Source organism: Phocoena phocoena, chromosome 2 (genome assembly GCF_963924675.1).
Source record: "Phocoena phocoena chromosome 2, mPhoPho1.1, whole genome shotgun sequence".
In the NCBI taxonomy this organism is placed as follows: domain Eukaryota; kingdom Metazoa; phylum Chordata; class Mammalia; order Artiodactyla; family Phocoenidae; genus Phocoena; species Phocoena phocoena.
In genome coordinates this window covers 43,424,164-43,443,539 of record NC_089220.1, presented here as the reverse complement: position 1 = coordinate 43,443,539, position 19,376 = coordinate 43,424,164, and the positions used below count along the sequence as shown (strand labels likewise).

The 19,376-nt window shown below is 34.0% G+C and overlaps 1 protein-coding gene across 1 annotated transcript in view; it reads right to left on the bottom strand.

Moving 5' to 3' along the window:
* Positions 1 to 616: 616 nt before the first annotated feature.
* The window catches only part of EXOC5 (exocyst complex component 5), a 49,171-nt gene continuing 30,411 nt past the window's right edge, over positions 617 to 19,376 (bottom strand). The window contains exons 13-18 of the mRNA XM_065871608.1: positions 9,108 to 9,216; positions 5,478 to 5,598; positions 4,207 to 4,293; positions 1,870 to 1,978; positions 1,461 to 1,676; positions 617 to 805 (exon numbers count right to left, since the gene is read on the bottom strand). Of these exons, the coding sequence (XP_065727680.1) occupies positions 617 to 805; positions 1,461 to 1,676; positions 1,870 to 1,978; positions 4,207 to 4,293; positions 5,478 to 5,598; positions 9,108 to 9,216 (831 nt within the window). The remainder of the gene's footprint in view (positions 806 to 1,460; positions 1,677 to 1,869; positions 1,979 to 4,206; positions 4,294 to 5,477; positions 5,599 to 9,107; positions 9,217 to 19,376) is intronic.

Here is a 19,376-nt window from a genome sequence, read left to right as displayed (position 1 = left end):
TAATACCTACATAAAACATTTCATCATTTTAGGTTTATAACATTTTTCTTGGAATAGTATTATTGTTGTACCTCAGAAAAATCCAATCAACCAACTACAAAAATTATGCCCAATTGTTAATTAACCTTCTGAAAGAAGCAAAAAGTTCTCTAGGAAAACCTAAAATAACCTGATTCACAATTACCAGTGCTGAAAAGGTCATTGAAAATTGATAAATAATAAATGTAGTTTTGCTGAATTTTACCCATCTTTAGTGCAAAACAGGATGGTGAAATTTCCCAATGGACTATGTTAAAGAACATGAACCAGAACACTGGTAACATCTCATTTGCCTTCTGACACTAACATTTTCCAGGATGAAAACAATGACATATAGCTTTACAGAGTTTGAAATTTATAAGTTCAAAAATGGAATTAAAATCCAACTTAAGGGAAAAGAGCAAAATATGCTTAGTAGTGTCCAAATTTCAAATAAAATCTCAAGGGTAAGTATGGCTGCTGTTTTTCTAAACAGTCATTTATCAATAAAATGTTGGCTGTGTCATAAGAAACCACCTGTGCTTTCTATCAACCAAGGCCTGCTGAAGTACAACACACTGCCCTTGTAAATTCAACCTCAGCTGAAATGTCGAGCAAGGCGGGCAGATCTATAGTCAGCACGAAGTTGTACGAAGGAGTGAAGAATGTTCTTGTCCAGATTAGCAAGTTGTTCTCCTGAGCAGACTTGCTTTAAATTATCTGGGTTTACTACCAGAAGATTGCAAAGTGCATGCAGAGTATCAAAAAGCTGTAATACCAGAGGAATCTGAATTGAGATAAGGGAAGGAAAAAAATAACATTGAAACAAGATAATGTTTAGTTTTACAATCAGTTTGTAAATTCTTCTCACTTACGTACTGTTATTCAGGACTTAACTAATGATGGAGAGTTCAATGTCAGAATTTTTTAAAGTTCCTGAGGCGTTAAAACTCAAATATTTCAGACATTATAAAACTCACTATAATCTTTTTGAAAAGATTCATATTATGCCAATTTTCTTAAATAGTAATAATCATTTATACTTTTGTAAACTAGAATTAGTTATCATTGATTTAGCAGGTTTCTTAAATAATTTAAACATTAAGGGAAACTGATTTCAGAGAGAGGTACATGAAGAAAGAACATATTTTCCTGATATCTGATATATGCAGTATTAGTCACGGGCGTTATTTAATAAGGTCATTCGGACTATGGAACTGAAATATGGCCTTGTCTAAAATGAAGCTCAAAGCAAAAATGTGTTAATATTGAAAATATGACTGCAACAATACTTTTTCAGTTAGGAAATGTTAGTTCTGTTTCACTACAATGTCAACAAAGTTATAAATTTTTCACTGATGATTTTAAGTCAGTACACATTTTTTATGATCTGACTTATGTTCTTGAACCTATTTACAAGTTTGATATTTGTGAATACATACCTTGAAGTCTTTGGCACACTTCCTATATTCAGCAACATCACAAATTGCTAACATGCCACCCATACAACTATAGGAATATTGCTGAAGATGCTCATAAATAAGTCGGTGAAAACGTACTCCAAGTTCCATCAAAACTGTATCCACATTCTTCCCATCCATGGAATTTTTAATCTTCTCCACTTGTTTTCTTACATAAGCACAGACTTTAACACAGGCCTGTAAAAATTTTTTCTATACTTATTACATAGAAATGTGTATCAGCTTAGCTAAGGAGAAAATACATATAGTTTCTCATTAATCTCTAAGTATAAAATAAAAAAACGTGGAGAATAAGATACACCAATGAAATGTTAACAAAAGTACAAACAAAGCAGTTATTCTTAGTAGCATACTGAATCATTTTACTCACATTAGTATACTGAATCAAAACATTGTTTTCATCTTCTGGCTTAAAATCTGTTTTCTTTTGTTCTGCAGCCAAGATATGCTTCATTTGTCCAATCATACAATTTAATGTCCTAGAGAATTGAGAACACCATGTATTTGATCCATTTAATTTACTTTATATTTACTTTTATTTATACTAAATTAAATTTAAATTATTTCATTTCATGTCACCATGAGACTATTTTACTATGGGTACACTTTAGATTTTAAAAAAGTAAATTCTAGGTCTTGACATCAAAGACCTCTTAGTTTTATTAGCTTCCTGCTCAAAACACAGGGCAAAGATTCATTTGCCCATTACTCTATTTAAGGAAATCTTAAAGATCTTAGAAAACTGTCACTAATTTGTTTCCTTAACAACTATATTTGGAGAATGCTTAGGAAGGCAGTAAGATAGAGGGGCTTATGAGGAATGGCCAAAGTTTAGAAGAATAGGTGAGAAGAACCCGAGTTTCACAGTCTAAGGACAAGCAGGAGGCTGAACAAGTGGTAGTGAAGACCCAGTTGAGAAATGAGAGTATGTGTTTGTAATGGCACGAATAATGTTTGAGTTATGTGGCATTCGCCAACAGCAATCAGCCATCCGGTTATGGGAATAAAAGAGTCTGCATTAATCCAGACTTTAGGATCTGTAAGATAATTATGGTTAAAGGAAATAAATTTTAGGGTAATTACAAGGGAGTAATTAAAGAGATGGACCAAGCAATCTAAGCACAACAATGAATAAAATAAAGCTGGGAAAGGATAATAGATTGGCAAAAGACAAAGATATTAAGGGCTACAGTTCCTGTAACTAATTTATATTCAAATATGTTTTCTTGAATAGAAGAGAAAGGAGGAGAATTACAGTAAATAAAAATATGCCCAAACCTAGTAGCGTGGGCTTTAGAATTTGAGTCCCAAATATCCAGCATTATGATCTTGAGCAAACTACCTCATTTCTTTACGCTTTCATTTCCTCACCTGTAAAATGGGAATAGTATTTCCTACTTAATAAATGAAATTATACAGGTAAAGATTCTTGTACTGTGCCTGGCACATAGCAAATTCTTTTTTTTTTAAAATAAATTTATTTATTTATCTATTCATTTATTTATTTTTGGCTGCATTGGGTCTTCATTGCTGTGCATGGGCTTTCTTTAGTTGCGGTGAGCAGGGGCTACTCTTCATTGTGGTGCATGGGCTTCTCATTGCGGTGGCTTCTCTTGTTGCGGAGCACGGGATCCAGGCACGCGGGCTTCAGTAGTTGTGGCGCGCGGGCTCAGTAGTTGTGGCTTGCGGGCTCAGTAGTTGTGGCGCACAAGCTTCATTGCTCCGCGGCATGTGAGATCTTCCCGGACCAGGGCTCAATCCTGTGTCCCCTGAGTTGGCAGGCAGATTCTTAACCACTGTGCCACCAGGGAAGTCCACAAATTCTTGATAAATATTGAGTTGGCCAAAAAGCTCGTTTGGGTTTTTCATGTTACAAAAACCCGAACAAACTTTCTGGCCAAACCGAATAGTAGCTATTATCATCATCAATAAATAAATGCCCACTATCATCTCAAAAGACAGAGATTCACTGCTCCATATTATGAACAGGTAATTAACTACAATAAACATTACAAAAATTTTTTTGAATGTAGAGTCTGCATTCACTTAATGGAAGTTACTTTTAGAAAATCAGTAAATTTATTTAAAGCATTTCAGATATTAGCCTGACAGTTCTAACTGAAAATAAAATCTTCTATGTTACATACCATTTTTAAGGAGTTTGGAGAGAGGGAGAGCGAGAGGGTGTGTGTGTGTATGTGTAGGAGGGGGCATTTACAAAAAAAAATATTAAATAGAATCTGCTTTAAAAGTAAGTCTAAACATACTGACTTCCATAAATAATAAACCTGGAAGGCAATAAAAACAACATTCTAATAAAGATGAAAGCAATATGTAAAAATAAAATCAAACGTTATAGCAGGATGGTGGAATTAAAATAGACTTTCTTCTTCTCTGAAAATCATTTTCATGTTGTTACAATGGTGTTCTAACAATTTTTTAAAAATGCAAGAGATAGCACAGGGTGATCAGCTCGGTGCTTTTTGTGACCACCTAGAGGAGTGGGATAGGGAGGGTGGGAGGGAGGTACAAGAGGGAGAGGATATGGGGATATACGTATACATATAACTGATTTACTCTGTTATACAGTAGAAACTAACACAACATTGTAAAGCAATTATACTCCAATAAAGAGGTTAAAAATTTTTTTAAATAAAAAAATAAACACAACAAAAATGCAAGAGAAATAGTAAAACTAACAACTTGCCTGTCAATGCCAGTATCTAATTTCATCTCCATCTGTTCAATTATTTCTTTTTTCTTCTGAAGGCATTCAGATAACTTAGGAGAAGAGCTATTGAATGTTTAAAGGGGGAAAAAGATCACATTAGTAGCCTTACAATTCTAACAGTTTTTCATAGGCATATGTGTATAGCTATATACCTACACACATACATAACACACACACACACACACATTATTTTAATTTGCTCCCCAATCCAAGAAGCATATAAATAGTAAAGTAATTATTTAGTATTCACTATGCCCAATTCATTACAATAGTCACGCTAGGAAAAATTAACACGTTAAAAGAGAAGGAAGAGGAGGATTTAGATTTATTACTTTCATCTGTGAGGAGACATCCCTTTAGAATATAAATACATGATTTTGAAATTCTGAAATTATTTGGTTTCCTTTTTAATTAAATTTCTGGTATTTCAGTAAGAAAAATCACAAAGTCTTGAGAATATAGCAAATTATACTAATTAAAATTTGCAGACTAACACCCAATTCAATTGTATTTAGCTTTCCTATATTAAAAAAAACGAAAAACAAAACCAACTTGGTAGCCATATTTACCTTCTGAATATTACCTAAATGTCAAAAAACACCCAAAATATTAAAGAATATGCAACCCTAATAATTACGTGAATTCTTTGTCATGTGACATTAGAGCTCTTTAAAAAGTAAATTTCCTTTCAAAATGTGATTCAGGGATCACAAGTAATCTTTATCTTTGAGATCATTTCTAGACTATTTCTTGGCATATCAATGTTTATACAAAATGTCTAGAATTTTACCTTCTATATGAATATTCATCCTCTTTAATTATACTACACATACAATTTTAAAAATCACGTTCACATATACACTACCTTATTTAATCCTTACATGCTTTAAAAGTTCACATAAATTGATAGGAAGATATAAACCAAACCTCATTTAATGCCTCATCAAAACCTGTCCTATTAATCTCATAAAATTGTTATTGTACATCTTTTTATTATAATAAATGGGAACAAGCTAGAAGTTGTCTTTAATATCAGATTTAGGTTTATGACACATTCAGTAAACCAAAATTAATACCACAGAAGGAAAACAGGAAGGCAAGGAAGAGGAAAAGGGCTTTTACTTATTTCACACCCTCCTGTTCCTGTTTATGTTTTAACGAACATCTATTACTTTTAAATTTTAACAAGAAGTAGAATACTATAATATTCATTGAAACACCAATGAAAATCAGACAATTTGACTAACCTTATTAGTGGCATAAGGTGATCATTAAACTGCTTGTCAAAAAGATGAAAAACAGTATTGGCCTGGTGCACAACATCCAAAAAATAGAGATTTGCATTCCTAGAATCTGAAGAAGGAATTCCTAAAGTTGGAAGGCATGTATATGTTAGAATCATATTAAAGAAATTCATGTAAGCAACAGAAAAAAGAATGTGGTTTTATATATACAACATGCATAAAAGTAACTGCTGTTTCATTAAATCAGCAATAATTTTTGTGGACAGAAGAGTAAAATTAAGCTTGTTAATAATTTAATAAAATTCATCCAAAGTTTTTACATCCAAATTTTCACTATCTACTCAAGTCTTCATTATTTGTGGAGATAAATAAAAACTAAATAAATCAATAAATGAACCATCTTGGAATATGCCTTCTCCTTCCCTTTTCTGCCCTCTTATGCACAATGATTCATGAGCCATGAATACACTTCTACCATTTTTCTTATAACCATTTTTCTTATAACCAGGCCTCTTTACCTCTGATAACAGTTAAAATAATTTTCTTATTAGTATCCTGGTTCAAATCTCCTTATCTTTTATGCTATATATTGTTGCCATAATAATGTATTTAACATATTTCATCACCATGTTCTCTACTATTTCCTCAAAAATAATTCAAAGTCTCCTCACTGTCAAAATAATAAATTCCAGATTTTCAGCACTGTATTCAAGCCACTTCACATTCTGACCCCAAAACAGACAGCTGATCTCTCCAGATTTGTTTCCTCTCTTGTAAGAGAGTAACAGTTAAACTCTAAGGTCCCTACTAACCACAGACATTTATGTTTCTAGCTAAAGTTCAAAGACATAAAGGGCTAGGAAAAATACTCACAGAAAATGAGGAAACAAAAGTTTAATACCTAGAGTTCTTTACAGGAGGAGGATTTTTTTCCAAAGTTTTAAAAATGGAAAATAAAGGTGTTTTATTTTCCCATAAACGACAAAATCACCAACTGATAAGAAAATTAAAGGCTCCCACACAAATTTACAAGAGAAAAAAATAAAGTCAATACACATGTAGAAAATACTAATCCTTGCTATTAATGAAAGACATGAAAAGGCAATAGTGATATACATTTTTAACCACTAAATTATTAAAGTTTTTAAAGAATATTTAGTGGTGTGCAGAAATAGCTGGTATAATCATACATGCCAGCAGCAGTATAGATTAGTGGGAAAAAAACCCTTAGGAAAATCGTTTATACGTATAAAAATTTTTTAAATTTGCAATACACTTTGATCTGGTAATTTCATTGCCAGAATTTTATCCAAAGAAAATAATTCAAAATAAAGAAAACACTTTAAGCTCTACAATTGTTCACTGTAGCATTATTTATACTACTAAATTGCTGAAAAGATCCAAGGTGTCTAATAATAGAGGGTGGTTAACTTTATAATATATATGCATGACAGAATTTTGTAAAATCATTAGAAATAACAGCAGTATATACTAACTAAATAGCTGCATGGAAAATGTTTATGAGTATAAGGGACATTCTCATCCTACCAGAAAATTTTTAAGCCCTTCCAAATTATGAATACTGCTATTAAAATGAATAAGCTAGGCTTCCATACTAGGTAAAGAACAACTCCTTCATACCATATAGAATCAAATTCATGTTACTTTTTTATTATCTTCTGTAATCTTCACATCTTTGAGGTGGATATTATTATCCCAATACAAATAACCACATTAGCTTATTTGTAAATGGCAAATGTTAAATACTTGATGTCAAGTTTCTGCTGTATTGGGTGGAGTAGGGGGGGAAGCAGGCTACAAATGCTTATCTATGTCCTGCAGGTTAAAAAAAAAAAAAGGGTAAGAATAAACCACAAGGTTACTGAATTATGGGTAATTTTGCTTCAACCTTAGAAACTTTATGGAATGAAGTTATATACAAACATTTTTGAGCATGTGCTATGTGCTTTCTAGGTGCTAGCCTATAATGGCAATTAAGACAGATAAGATTCTTAAGACAGGTAAGATTCCCATGAAGTTCACTATTCAAGAGAACTTACATGCTGTTCTCTCTACTTAAAATACTCTTTCTCCAAATATTCAATTTACTCCTTCACTTCATTCAGCTCTCTGGTTCATGTCTCCTCAGAGAGGCCTTTTCTGACCAGCCTTTCTAAAAAAGCCCTCTGCCCCTGAATTCCCCATCCTACCTCCCATTACTATTCTCTATTCCTTACTCAATTTTATTTTTATTCATTGCACTTACTAGTCATTTGTCTATCTTTTCCACAAGAATGTAAGCTGCATGAGTACAAGGTTAAGGACTTAATAAGCATGTGTTCAATGAATGAATTCTGGTGAGTGAGGCAGATATTAACAAGTGAAAATTTCATTGTATAACAAGTGCTATGAAAAAAGTTAATTCAATGATGAAATAATGTGTAACTAGGCTGGGAAAGGGGTGTCACTTTAGCTAGGTCGATCAGCAAAGGCCTCTCTAAGAAGGTAGCACCTTAGCTAAGATCAGAAGGGTGAAAAGCCAGACATGAGAAGAGCTGAAGGAAAAGGATTGGGTGGTAGGGAGCTACCAAGTGCAAAGAACCTGAGTGAGGAAAATGAATGAAGACCAAAGGGGCTGGGGTAGTGAGGGGAAATGCAATATGAGATGAAGATGAATATATAAGAGGCCAGATCAAAAGCTATACTTTCATAAAGAGTTTTTTGTTGTTTTTCCCCTAAGACTAACAGGAAACCACTAAAGGGTCTTAAGCAAGAAATTTTAAGACCCTTGAATTTATAACATAACTGTTACATGGAGTCAGTTATTTGGAAAGGTAAGAATGTACACAAAGAGACCAGCTAGGAATGGACAGAAATGATGATCTTTAAATCAGGGTGGCATCAGCAAAAATGGAGAAAAGTAGACGAATTTGAGTTATGTTTCGCAGTATACAGACAGTATTTGCTGATAGACTGGCTATCAGGTTTGATGAAAAGAAGAATTATGACAACTCCGGGGTTTGGGCCTTGAGCAAACAGTAAATAGTAATGCCTTTTAAAGACACGGAAAAGAAGGAGAAAGGAAGAAGTTTCATTTGGGATATATTAAATTTGAAATGCACACAGAACAGGTGAGAGAGGTCAAGGAGGCAACTGAATTAATGGGACTGGGATTTAGGGAAGAAGTCATTATTATCCTATTAATACCAGTAAACCCAGAAGACCAAAAATAAAAGAAAAAATTTTATATGAATCTATTCCTCTCCAGGCTTATTTTGAAAAGGCTTACTTTCCTTTCTAAATCTTACTTTACTCAACTGTCTCAACCAGAATTGCTGTCACTTCCATTTCTGCTTCTTTGGCATTTCATAGCTTACAGCATTGTATTACATTCTTCCATTCACTGTAGTGACTCATGTAGCCCTGGTCAATGTAAGCAATATGAGAACTGTGTCTTTCTATAGCTTCTAGCATCTGACAAATCCTTGTTACAGAAGCTCAAAAAGCATTTTGTTGCACTGAACTGCTTTTGACAGATAGAGTTGAATATATATAAAACAACATTATGCATAGTTTAACCGAATAGGATCAAAGGAATTTAACACGAAGTATAACACAAATAAATATACTTACCAGCAAGTCCTGTTTCCAAGGCATAATCAATATGTTCAATACATAAAAATTCCACAAGAATGGTAAAAATTCTAAAGGCATTCCTTGGTAAATCAGAAGGATCAGAGAGCTTTAAAAACAAAAACCAAATACATCGTTCCTCAAGTTTACCTTTAAAAAAAGTCAATACTTTTCTTTTTTTTTTTTTAGCAATCAACTTTGTATAAGACATAGTCAGTATTCAGGTATCAAAATGATAACTTAAAACTATTCCTGCCCACCCAAAATGCCTTTCTCATATACATACAGTTACAATGCTCCGTGTCTGTCTACAACTCTCCTGGCTTAGACTAGATCAATGTTTTTCTGACCTGGATTGTAACCCATTAGTGGACTGTGACAAGAAAGAAAGAGAGAAAAGAAGAGAGAACCAATAGAAAATAATGTCTAAAGTACACATTAAAACCAAATATGTTTTAATGAAATAAACACATATAAACATAACATACACACACACATAAATACATATAATAAATGTACACACAACTGCCATGTAAAGTGCCTTTCTTATTGTGAGTCACAGTAAAAGAATTTTGAGAGCCACCAAATGAACAAATGCTATTTTAGTAAAACTCAGAACAAAAAGGATTCTTTATTTTATTGGAGGGTGGGGATGGGAAATCAATAACAGACACACTATAAAATACGACAGGCTCAAATCCCACTTTCATCACTTCCTGGTTGAGTGAACCCTTGAGATGTTATTTAACCCCACCAAGCCTCAATTTCTTCATCTGTAAGGTAGGAATAATATTAATAGTACTTATATCCTAGCCTTGAGGTGAAAATAAAGTATGAAAATGCATGTAAGGTATTTTTAGCTCAGTGGCATATAATAGGTTCACAATAATAAATTTTCATTTTGATGTTGATGTTGCTGCTGCTGATTAACTACTTAGTAAAGGAATTATTAGTAATTATGCTGAGAAAATTAAATCCCTCTTTAAAAGTTAGAAAATTACCTCTCAACTTCTTATAACTGCTTCCTATATTATTTATCAATCGATTATTGCCTATTTGTAGTCTCCATTTGTGATCCACTCTCAGAGTAATGGGCACTGAAGTGCATAACGCACTTTAAATTCCCTAAATCTCTACTGATTATAAATACTAATTTGGTATTACTCAATTCCCTTCCTGGTCTTCTTAATACAATCCTAACCTTTACCCTTCATCAGTCTCTCTACCACAACCCTCACCTTCCTTCTTTGCTCACTGATGCTTAACAAATGCCCTTAGCAAGCCACAAAACATAAATTTAATTTTTCACATTCCTCCTCTCTACATCCGTACATTCATGCATAACTCATTGAAGAGGTAGACTGAATATGTGTAAGGATATAAAAGACATAAACAACATTGTTAATCAACTGGACCTAACTGACATTCATAGAATACGCTATCCAACAACATCAGGATATACATTTTCTTTAAGTATTCATAAAACACTTACCAAGATGGATCATATTCTGGGCTAAAAAACAAGTCTTGATAAATTTAAAATGGATTCGTATCGCACAAAGTATGTCCTCTAACCACAACGGAATCAAATTTAAATCAACAACAGAAAGACATCTAAAAAATCCCCTAATATCTGGAAATGAAATAACACACTTCTAAGCCACTCTTGGGCCAAAAGAAATCAAAAGGGAAATTTAAAAGTATTTTGAACTGAATGAAAATAAATACAACAAATTAAAATTTGTGGTATGCAGCTAAAGCAGTACCTTAAAGGGAAATTTATAAGACTAAATGCCTATATTAGAAAATAAGAAAGGTCTCTAATCAATGTCTCACCTCCACCTTAAAAAACTAGAAAAAGAAGGGGAAATGAAACCCAAGTAAGCAGAAGGAAAAGACGTAATAAAGAGTGGAAATCAATGAAATACAAAACAGAAAACAGAAAAGTCAATGATACCAAAAGCTGATTCTCTGGGGAAACCAATAAAACTGATAAACCTCCAGCCAGAATGATCACACACAAAAAAATACCAATCATCAAAAATGAATAAGAGACATCGCTAAAGATTCTACAAACATTAAAAAGAAAATAAGCTACTATATATAAAATAAACAACAAGGTCCTACTGTAAAGCAGAGGGAACTATATTCAATATCTTGTAATAACCTATATTGAAAAAGAATATATATATTATATATATTATGTATATATAACTGAATCACTTTGCTATACACCAGAAACTTAACACTATAAACAAATTATACTTCAATTAAAAATCACACACACACACACACAAGATCAATTGACCATAAAAAAAAGATAATAAGGCAATACCATGAACATCTTAATCCCAATAAATTCAACAATTTGTGTGAAATATACAAATCTTAAAAGACACAAACTACCAAAGCTCACTTAAAAAGAAACAGGTAACTAAAATAGCTCCATATCTACTAGAGAAGTTAATTTGTAGTTTAAAACCCTCACAAAGTTAAAAACTGCAGGCCCAAATGACTTCACTGGTGAGTTCTACCAAATATTTAAGGAAAATATAACACCAATTTTACATAAACTCTTCCAGAATATTGAAGAGGAAGGAACACTTTCCAACTTATTCTACGAGGCAAACATTACCCTGATACCAAAACTACACAAAGACATTACAAGAAAAAAATATGTATACATCAATATCCCTCTTGAAGGCAAACACAAAAATTCTTAACAAAAGTTTAGCAAACCTAATCCAACCATACATAAATAGGATAATACATGGTGACCAATGGGGTTTATCAAAGGAATGCAAAGTTAACATTTGGAAATCAATGTAATCCAACCACATTAACAGAACAACAAAAAAAGCATTTGACAAAGTCTAACATCTAATCCTTATAAAAACACCCAGAAACTAGGAATAAAAGAATTTCATCAATCTGATAAACAGCATCTATGAAAAACAAATGGGACCTAATTAAACTTAAAAGATTTTGCACAGCAAAGGAAACCATAAATAAAACTAAAAGACAACCTACAGAATGGGAGAAAACATTTACAAATGATGCAACTAACAAGGGATTAATTTCCAAAATATACAAACAGCTCATGCAGCTCAATAACAAAAAAACCAACAACCTAATCAAAACATGGGCAGATGACCTAAATAGACATTTCTCCAAAGAAGACATACAGATGGCCAAGAGGCACATGAAAAGATGCTCGACATCATTAATTATTAGAGAAAGGCAAATCAAAACTACAATGAGGAACCACCTCACACCAGTCAGAATGGCCATCATCAAAAAGTCTATACATAATAAATGCTGGAGAGGGTATGGAGAAAAGGAAACCCTCCTACACTGTTGGTGGGAATGTAAATTGGTAAATGTAAATTGCAGCCACTGTGGAGAACAGTATGGAGGTTCCTTAAAAAACTAAAAATAGAATTACCATATGATCCAGCAATCCCACTATTGGGCATATATCCAGATAAAACTATAATTCAAAAAGTTATATGCACCCCTATGTACATAGCAGCACTATTTACAATAGCAAGACATGGAAACAGCCTAAATGTCCATTGACAGATAAATGGATAAAGATGTGGTGTGTGTATAAATTTATATATATATATATATATATATATATAATGGAATACTACTTAGCCATAAAAAAGAAGGAAATAATGCCATTTGCAACATGTATGAATCTAGAGACTATCATAGTAAGTGAAGTAAGCCAGACAGAGAAAGACAAATCTCATATGATATACCTTATATGTGGAATCTAAAAGAAAAAGAAACGACACAAATGAACTTATTTTCAAAACAGAAAGAGACTCACAGACACAGAAAACAAGCTTATGGTTACTGAAGGGGAAAGCGGGATGCAAGAGGGATAAATTAGGAGGCTGGGATTAACATATACACACTACTATGTATAAAACAGATAACCTGGGCTTCCCTGGTGGCGCAGTGGTTGAGAGTCCGTCTGTCGATGCATGGGACACAGGTTCGTGCCCTGGTTCGGGAAGATCCCACATGCTGTGGAGCGGCTAGGCCCGTGAGCCATGGCCGCTGAGCCTGCGTGTCCGGAGCCTGTGCTCCGCAATGGGAGAGGCCACAACAGTGAGAGGCCCGCATACCTCACACACAAAAAAAACAACAGATAACCAACAAGGACCTACTGTATAGCACAGGGAACTATATTCAATATTATGTAATAACCTATAAGGTTACATATTTATATGTATACATATATGTGTATACATATCGCTGTGCTGTACACCTGAAAGTTACATGATATTGTAAATCAACTATATGTCAATAGGGGCTTCCATGGTGGTGCAGTGGTCAAGAATCTGCCTGCCAGTGCAGGGGACAGGGTTCAAGCCCTGGTCTGGGAAGATCCCACATGCCACGGAGCAACTAAGCCCACGCACCACAACTACCAAGCCTGGGCTCTAGAGCCCTCGAGCCACAACTACTGAAGCCCGCGCGCCTAGAGCCCATGCTCCGCAACAAGAGAAGCCACCACAATGAGAAGGCTGTGCACCTCAACGAAGAGTAGCCCCTGCTCGCCACAACTAGAGAAAGCCCGTGCACAGCAACGAAGACCCAACACAACCAAAAATAAATAAATAAATTAATTTTAAAAACCTATACATCAATAAAAAAAATTTTTTAAAGAAAAACCTACAGTTAGCATCATATTAATGATAAAGACAAGAATAATGCAGGGTATAGGGAGGGTGGGAGGGAGAAGCAAGAGGGAGGGGATATGTGGATATATGTATACGTATAGCTGATTCACTTTGTTATACGGCAGAAACTAACACACCAGTGTAAAGCAATTATACTCCAATAAAGATGTTTTAAAAAAAGATTAAAAAACAAACAAACAAACAAAAAGAATAATGCAAGGTGTATGCTCTCGCCACTTATAGTCAGCATTGTATTGGAGGTTCTCACCAGGGCAATAAGGCAAGAGACAAAACAACAGGCATCTATATTGAAAGGAATAAGTAAAACTGATTTTATTGGCAGAAAACATGATATTCTATACAGAAAATTCTGTGGAATCTACAAAAAATGCTATTAGAATAAGTGAGTTTAGTCAGGTTGCAGGTACAAAATCAACATATAAAAATCAACTGTATTTGAGAACTCAATATTGCTAAGACGTCAATTCTCCACAAACAGAACTATAGATTCAAAGCAATTCCAGTCAAAATCCCAAACTTTCTTTTCCCCAGAAAATGAAAAATTGATTATCAGACTTATATGAAAATGCTTTCTATGGTAATGTTAGAGGACTCACACTACCTGATTCAAGATTTATAGTTACAGTGATCAAAACAGTGTAGTATTAAACTTCCAGAAGAAAACATAGGCAGTACATAGGTCTTAGCGATATTTTTTTGGATCTGTCTCCTCAGGAAAGGGAAACAAAAGCAAAAATAAACAAATGGGACACAATCAAACTTAAAAAGCTTTTGCACAATGAAGGAAACCATCAACAAAACAAAAAGGCAACATATTGAATGGGAAAAGATATTTGCAAATGATATGCAAGATAAGGGGTTAATATCCAAAATATATAAAAAACTCATACAACTCAATATCCAAAAAAAAAAACCTGATTAAAAAATGGGCAGAGAATCTGAACAGACATTTTTCCAAAGGAGACAAACAGATGGCCAACAGGCAGATGAAAAGATGCTCAACATCACTGATCATCAGAGAAATGCAAATCAAAACCACAATGAGATACCATGTCACACCTCATACAGAATGGCTATCAAGTCTACAAACAAATGTTGGCAAGGATGTGAAGAAAAAGAACCCTGTACAATGTTAGTAGGAATGTAAACATTCCTACTGGCACAGCCACTATGAAAAACAGTATGGAGGTCCCTCAAAAAACTGAAAATAGAACTACCATATGACCCAGCAATTCCATACCTGGGTATATATCCAAAAATACCAAAAACACTAATTCCAAAAGATATATGCACCCCAATAGTCAGAGCAGCATTATTTACAACTGCCAAGATACAGAAGCAACCTACGTGTCCATCAGCAGATAAATGGATAAAGAAGATGTGGTATATATATACAAGGGAATACTACTCAGCCATTAAAAAAAATGAAATTTTGCCATTTGCAGCAACATGGATGGACTCGGAGGGCATTATGCTAAGTGAAATAAGTCATACAGAAAAAGACAAATACTGTATGATATCACTTATATGTGGAATCTAAAAAAATGCAACGGACTAATGATACAACAAAAAAGAAGCAGACACAGATGCAGAGAACAAACTAATGGTTACAGAGCAGGGGGGCAGGGGGCAATGTAAGGGTTGGGGAGTGGCAGGCAGAAACCATTGGGGGTAAGATAGGCTCAAGGTATTGACAATGTGGGGAATATAGCCAATATTTTCTAATAACTGTAAATGGAAAGTAACCCTTCAAAACTGTTGAAAAAATTTTAAAATATGTATTTTTTTAAAAAGAAAGAAAACTTAAGGAAATAAAAGAAAGAAAATATAAGAGGAAATCTTTGTGACCTTAGGTTAAGCAAAGATTCCTTAAATATGATACCAAAAAAACCTCCTATAACAGAAAAGTGTTAAATTGGATATCATCAAAATTAATAACTTCTATTCTTTGAAATACTCTTTAGATATGAAAAAGACAAGTCACAGACTGAAAGAAAACATTTGTAAATCATATATTGAATAAATGAATTTTAACCAGATATACAACTGTCAAAAAATAACAGACAACCCAATTTTAAAAAACGCACGCAAAATACACCAAATAATATACATGAATGGCAAATAAATGCAAGAAAAGATGCTCATATTTAGTCATTAGGAAAATGCCAACTAAAACCATAGTAAGGTATCATTACATACCTTATTAGACTCTAAAATAAAGACTGATCATACCAAATGTTGGAAATCATGTGGAACAAATGCAACTCTCATATACTGCTGGTAAGAATGTCAAACGAAACAACTTTGAAAAACAGTTTGGCAGTTTCGTAAAAAGAATTACCGTATCACATCATATAGCTACTCAGGAGAAATGAAAGCATATGTCTGCATAAAGACATATGCATGAATATTCACAGCAACTTCATTTGTAATAGTCAAACACTGGAGCCAATCTAAACTGCCATCAATAGGTAAATGGATAAACAAATTGTGGCATATTCATTAAATAAAATACTACTCAGCAATAGAAGAACATACTAATTAATACACACAACATGAATGAATTTCAAAATATTTATGCTGAGTTAAAGAATCCAGAAACACATGTATACACTATAATATACGACAACCCCATTTATTAAAAATTCTAGAAAATTAATCAATTTCTTGAAAAATCCTATTTAGCTTTCAAGCCTCAGTACTGAAGCATCCCCTTCTTTTTGAAAACTAATCTACAGTGAAGCAGATCAGCAGTTGCCCAAGGACAGAAATAGAGGCGAAAGGGAGATTTTAAAAGGGCAGAAGGAAACTTTTGGAGGTGATGGATCTGTTCATTATCTTGACTGCGTTACAGTTTCACAAATGTACACATAATTTACCAAAGTTATCAAATTGTACAGTTCAAATACATGCAGCTTATTGAATGTCAATTATATCTCAAAGTTACTAAGTTTTTTAAAAAGAAAGGAAAAAAACACCAATCTGCTCATTACACTGCTCTTTTTAATATCCTTTAAAGTTTCCATCATCACCTAACAAGGTCAAGTCCAAATTTCTAAGTATGGCATACAAACAGTTTTTGTCTACATTTTCAACCTTCTGACTTATTACTCTCCCCATATCCTTTTTTAGTTCAAGCATTTCATACTGCGTGATTGATATCTGTATGTCTTTGTGTACGTAATTTTCTCTATTCCTGAAACAGCCTGCCAGAATCATCCTCTTGAAGATATCCTATTTAGCCTTCAAGATCCAGACCTCAAATGTCTCCTCCGTTTTAAAATCTTTCCTGATACTCTTTCTCAATTCCTTAACCAGGCAGAGCTGGTTGTTTCCTCTTTGGTCCCAGCAGTGTTTACCTACCTTGCACTAATTCTTTATATGTCTACCTCTTTTCTCCACACTATTCAAAAGTAATGTAAATGTCTTGTATTTATAACCTCAATGCCTAACATGGCAGATGGTACAAAGTAAACACAAAATAATGTTTGTTGGATCAGACTGCAATGAATTAAACTGATTTTCAATCTCATGACTTTCCAGACAGAAGGTCATGATTTAGACCTAGTTGCTGTGATTCAAATAAATATGTTAACAGCTTCATGTTTGATGATCTGATGCTTTAGAAACATTTTAATATATTTCCAGTATTCAGAAAAGTACAGATATTACTGTACCAAATATACCCATCACCTACCCAGATGTGTCATATCTTAACATTTCTCCAAATGTACTTCAGATTTTCTTCCTTTTGCGGGGGCAGGAGTTGTCCGACATTATACATATAGATAACGTCCCTTGGGTATTCCTCCCAAGGCAACCACTACTCTGAAGTTGTTTATCACACCCATGCTTATGTATGCTCCTGAATAATGTATTGTTTTACTTTTTAAAATTTTATGTTGTGGTATACTGAATATATCTTTTCCCCATTTTGCTCTTTTCACTAAACATTGCATTTTTGAGATTTATTCATGCTGATGATACATGTAACTCTAGTTTAGTCATTTAAATTGGTATATAGTTTTCTAGTATATGAACAATCAATCCTCTTTACAGCACACTTTGTTTCTAATTTTTCACCACGACAAACAACATAGCTTATGATGTTAGACATGTCATGTGCACCTACAAATTTCTCTAAGGAATTAACAAATTACTCTCCAAAGTATACCAATTTTTACTTCCATTGGCAGTGTATGAGAACTTCTATTGCTCCACACCCTTACCAATACTTAGTATCAACAGACTTCTTAATTTTTGCCAACCTATCAAGAATGACAGTATTTTCCCTGTTTAAGTTTCATTTCCCCACTAGTGAGACTGAATATCTTATTGATAATTTATATTTTCTGTATTTATGTGTAGCCTTTGACTTTTCTATTGATTTATATTTATATGTATAATACGCATTGATTTACTATCTATCAATATAAGTATATAGACAATATACATCAATACAAATAAAAAATTAAGACTGCCTCAACTTCATACTTAAGAAGTATGTACCTCAGTTTCTTCCTCTGTAAAACAGGAATAATAACCTCACAGAAATGTTACAATGATTAAATGAGTTAATAACATACCTAAACTGCTTGGAATAGTGCCTGGAACATAGTATGTGGTATACAATTATTAACCACTAATATTTGTTTTATAAATCTTCTGCTAGTGGGCTTCCCTGGTGGTGCAGTGGTTGAGAATCTGCCTGCTAATGCAGGGTACACGGGTTCGTGCCCTGGTCTGGGAGAATCCTACATGCCGCAGAGCAACTAGGCCCGTGAGCCACAACTACTTAGCCTGCGCGTCTGGAGCCTGTGCTCCGCAACAAGAGAGGCCACGACAGTGAGAGGCCTGCACACAGCGATGAAGAGTGGCCCCCGCTTGCCACAACTAGAGTAGGCCCTCGCACAGAAACGAAGACCCAACACAGCCAAAAATAAAAATAAATAAATTAAAAGAAGGCTCAACATTAAAAAAAAAAAAATCTTCTGCTAGTCATATTGGTTGCAAATACCTTCTCAGAGGCTGTGACTTATCTGTTACTTCGTTAAAGTATGTTTGTGGAAAAAATTCTAATTTTTTTTTTTTTTTTTTTTTTTTGTGGTAAGTGGGCCTCTCGCTGTTGTGGCCTCTTCCATTGCGGAGCACAGGCTCTGGATGCGCAGGCTCAGCAGCCATGGCTCACGGGCCCAGCCGCTCCGCGGCATGTGGGATCTTCCCGGACTGGGGCACGAACCCGTGTCCCCTGCATCAGCAGGTGGACTCTCAACCACTGCGCCACCAGGGAAGCCCAGAAATTCTAAATTTTAATGGAGTCAACTTTTCCTTTCCTTTGATATCTGTGTTCTTAAACATCCTTCTCTCCCTAATGCTCTATTTCTCTATAAGATAGGTCTAACTTTCCCTTTCATATCTTGATTTAATATCTCACTAAAGAAAATGTGACACGCTCAACTTTAAAATTACGTTAAAATATACTTCTAAATAACTTAAAAATAATTCTGTTCCCCAAGCAAAAATCCTATTTTTTTATTACAATAAACAATTG